At 32.7% G+C, this 4,775-nt stretch overlaps 1 protein-coding gene across 1 annotated transcript; it reads right to left on the reverse strand.

Moving 5' to 3' along the window:
- Positions 1–192: 192 nt before the first annotated feature.
- Positions 193–2,162, reverse strand: LOC128155978 (uncharacterized). Its single transcript, XM_052817915.1, has 3 exons — positions 1,997–2,162; positions 1,615–1,774; positions 193–822 (listed from the first exon to the last, which is right to left on the reverse strand). Exons 1-3 carry the CDS (start codon positions 2,054–2,056, stop codon positions 287–289), a joined length of 756 nt encoding a protein of 251 aa, XP_052673875.1. The 5' UTR covers positions 2,057–2,162; the 3' UTR covers positions 193–286.
- Between the last annotated feature and the right edge of the window lie 2,613 nt (positions 2,163–4,775).

Raw genomic sequence — 4,775 nt, forward strand, 5'->3', positions numbered from 1 at the left:
ACTACCCATATTTTAAAGAATGCCTTCAATATAATGCAAAAAAAAAGAAACAACAACGTATCTTTACCTTATTAAAAATTTTATGTTTTTAAAAGCAGAGCAGATATTGCGCTATATGTACATGTACATCTTATGTAAGATGTTAGCAAATCGCTTATTTTTTTGCATAATTCATTTTACGTAGCAAAAGAGGCGTCAGGACAAAAAAGGTTCTTCCAATTTATGACCTAGTTCTCTGATCGTGAACCTAGGGAAGTTGAATCCCCATAATGCACATGTACATGTATTACATGACCTGCTTTTTCCAGCCATATACAGTGATAATGTCCTGTTCAGTGGCTATAGGCGAATACTTCATCACAAGAGTTGAAATAAATGGAGTGTCCCATTGAATTCCGTCTTCTTGTGTGTTTTTGTTGTTTATGTATAGCCAAACCACATCTATTTCATCAATAGTTACTACATACTTTGTAAAATTGAAGTTATCTTCTTCTTCTTTACCCTTATATAGATAACTTTGGTTATCTTTTCGAAAATTAACTTCAAAGTAAACAAAAATGTTGAGATCTTCCTCCGGAATAGAATCGCAATATCCATTTTCCAAGGCCAAATACGCAGTTTCTTGTTCACTTATATCTCCCATCATATCAAATTCACAGAACTGCCCAGGAAATTGGACCTTACTCCCACTCTTGGCATTGCCGTCAATGCTCATTTTGAAAGTATCAGAGGTCGAAGCAGATTTAAGAGAGATGAGCATATAATCGTGTAACGGAAGTTGTACGTTTGATTCGAATAAGGACAATTGATCTCCTTTTTCCACTGCAAAACACGTAAATGAAATACTTCAAAAGATGAATATATCTGCTTATGGTTAAAGTGAGCATAGGTCTCTAAACATTTTGATACATTGTTTTTGGAAAATTATGGACATCAAGTTATAGATTTCGAGTACTGGTTGAATTGATTAAACTACAAGATAGTTTGTATAGAAATAATACTTTCTTTGCTATCTATAAAATAACTTTTAAAAAGTTTTGATATTCTTTTTAATATCTTTTAGGCAAATGCAGTGCATTATCTAGCCATAATTATTTTGATTTTTTTTCATTGTCAGGTACTTAAAACATTCTTGTTAAGTTCGCCTTAATGAAAGTCACAAAGGCCTTAAAGGTCACTTTAGTATTACAGCCCGTCGATGACCCAAACAGGGAGTTTTATGTTTGCATTTTATACATTCTAATGTCTAATCATAATGTGTGACTTCTCTGACTGTTACCCCCATAATTAAAAGGATGTTCTGAATGAATTATAATTGATAATCTTATCTTTCAGTAACTTACCCATCATAATATAGACATTATACTAGTACCCGCTTTATTCCCTATCTGCTTTTGTTTATTCAGATCTTTGATACTATATTGAATAATGCTTTCGCTACATGCACGTTACAACGTTAAATTGAAAATTCTACAATTACATTAAAGATAAATTTTAACGTAATATTTGTCCATAGGGTACATGTTAAATGTCTCTAAATGTCTTTATTTATAAATTGTTGGTGACTCTTACAAAGTCTTATTTGATTTAAAACACAATAAATAAAAAACTTGCCTTCAACCAGTGAAATAAGACCCAATTCCTCCCTCGTATCAGAAGGGCCACGGAAACGCATGTGGTAGTTTGAAACGTTTGTGCTCTCATCATAGGTTTTATTGACCCAAATCGGTTGTATAAGGAAGTGTATCTTTGGCAACGATATCTCCTCAAAGGTCTGGTTGGAAATCAGGTATATGTACAAGTTTAATTTTTGTTATTTCAAGTGCGTTTTTATTCAAGATTTTCAAACTTGTCATCTCGAAAGTATCAAACATATTCATCTTGTCTTTTCTTTAATCTGAATTTACTTTTTGAAAAAAATTCTCAGAATTTTCATATTTTTCTTTTGCAAACTAAACTCTTAAATTTGTTTTAACCTTAGATATCAAAGACTTACGCTTCCGCTCCTTATGGCGCACAGCAAAAGAACACATTGATAAACGAAGAGGAACTTCATTATGAATCTGAAAGGAAACAAAAAAGGTAAAATGAACTCGATCCAGCAGTGATGCTCCGAAATATATATGTACCTCCTTGTTATTTGATTACATTCCTTAAATGTCCTGAGAGTAACTAAATAAGCATTATGACTTTTAAAGGACAGATACAATAGAGCAGTTACCAGGCCAATTACATGCATTAATAATAATATTTTCAAAAAGTCAAACAGTAATTTGAATTATTTAATGCGACTTTCTAATATGTTTACAATTATGTAGCCTCCATTGTTCCATTCCCATACTCTTATTTAAAATTAACATCAATCAAATATCGGGCATTCTTATAATTATTATCTCAGTTATTCCGTATGAACCACCACGTTGCACTTTACCTATTTCGCTATCGTGTCTGAAATATCTGCTCTAATATCCCCTCGCGCAACTTGTTGCGAAGGGGATATAACATATCCAACTACCGTCATATTAGTTGTCGATTTCTATTGTTTATTCATCGCTAAACACCCCCTATATAAAGCCGAGTGCATTATTCATGCTTCACCGCATTCGGGTATTTCATACACCAAAAACACGTTACCTTGGACGAAATGACGTGTAAAAACGCGTTATGAAGAAAAATAATTTGGTAAGCACTGACTGGCAAGGAATATCCAATAAACGACGAAACACAACAGACTGAAAGCCATGCACACATACTTAAAAAATTCCTCGATAATTGTATCGACCGTTTTCCTATGTATGTTATAACACCGCACATGCACAAACCAAGCAATGTCAATGATCCCATGGATTATAGAAATGAAGCGTTTTTGTAGGAACGGATGGAAACGATGTTACGTTGCTACTTTATTGGATTAACTATCATTTAGTTACTGTTGCCGGGGTTTTTAAAAAGATGCAGACGTTTTGCACTCTGTATGAAAGATACACGTGTTCGATGTGAATGCAAAGTATGGCATCACTGTCTGTGCAAAATAATACAAATACCTTGTCTTTCAAAGAATAAATATATTTTGTATTTCATTTCCTTTATTTTTTATTACAAGCGTTTTACTACAATGTGTAGTTCATGCATTTAGGAGTTTGTGCCACCTGAATGTCTCGATCGTAAAGCAACCGACCGTAACTTTCTCGATCGGTATATATACCCCAGTGGCAGTAAAGGAGCGATCGAAACTAATATGGCCATCAAATGCTTTCATGAATTGATGTCAGCTATAAGAACTTACGGCACGCGGTATTTGTATTAAATTATATCAAATGAGTGGCAAGGTGTAGACTAATAACGGCATATTGCAGAATATTAATTCTCACCGAACAAACATACAGATAAATGAGGTAGTCACGTGCTATGTTTAAACCAATGAAAGTGTGACATTTAAGTCCGAGGGAAAACAATGTATCATATGATACAATAATGTTTCAAACCATGCAGTACATTATCATAGGAATTATAATATATCATATAACAACAAACATCCATCAAGCAAGTTTAAGTGAAATAGGACACGGTTTTCTTAGCATCCTTTATAATGGCAATCAAGCTCTCTATCTTAAGCTAGCCTTATGTTTCAAATCCAAGTTACATGAACCATGAAAGTTAGCCAAGGCAGCATATTTTTTCAAACCCGCATTTAACTATTAAAAAAAACTTTACATCTGCTCCAACATCAAGATAATCAAGATCAAGCTCTGTATCTGAAGCTACCTCTATTTACACATCAAAAGTTAGTATACCTGTTTTAGTCTGACTTAATATGAGCAGCATTTAGTTCATTGTATAACCAGCTAGGAGCGCAAAAACCCACTGCGCTCTGCTGTTAGGTGACAATGTTGGGAAAAAACTATTTATAAAATTACATTTGATTTTATTGTTTATTTCGATAAAAGGTACGTCACAACAAGAAGGTGTCCCTACCACCTCAATATTTACTATATTTAAATATTGTCCTATAAAATTTATTATTTATTTAGTTATTTCATAACAATAAAATTATTTGGAATGTGTTATTCTCTGTATTGGGTAAATTTCCGGAGTTAGACACACACAAATTATATTTTTGTAACACAGCGCATGCTAACCAAAACCCGCTACATGTACTTTACGCGATGAACTTGTTTTAAAACAAATTGTGTCGATAATGTTTAAAAGCATTAAGGATACCATTGGCACAATACAAAAGACATTTTTAAAAATTTGTCAATTCAGTTACATTTGGCATTTTAAAAAAAAAGTGGTATTTTATAAAGAATAGACGAAAGAGATCTCATTTACATGTTCTTTTTGTGATGATCACGTTATTATCAATTAATATCGTTTAAGTTTAATTATACTATATTCCAGTTGTGTGTGATAAAGAACATTAATTTTGTACGGTTGGAATCACCTCATTGCAAGATATTCACACTTTAGCTATGCTATATATAAACAAATAAAGATCCATGCATTATTAGGATATTTTATACATAATTATTTAACGGTTTTGGATTGTCATCAATTTATCTATACTATCATTACCATCAGGAAATTAAACTTTTGACTGTTTGTTTAAAGTTATCAATTACTAGTATCTGCGGATTACTGCATGGTGACTGCATGGCAGACATGAACACAGAGATCTTGCCCCTATCGGAGTCGAGGTAAAATGATGCCCAAATACTACCTATATTTTAAGGGATATATGTTATAACGTGCAAGAAAAAACAACAACGTATCTA

The sequence above is a fragment of the Crassostrea angulata genome, chromosome 7 (genome assembly GCF_025612915.1).
Source record: "Crassostrea angulata isolate pt1a10 chromosome 7, ASM2561291v2, whole genome shotgun sequence".
In the NCBI taxonomy this organism is placed as follows: Eukaryota; Metazoa; Mollusca; class Bivalvia; order Ostreida; family Ostreidae; genus Magallana; species Magallana angulata.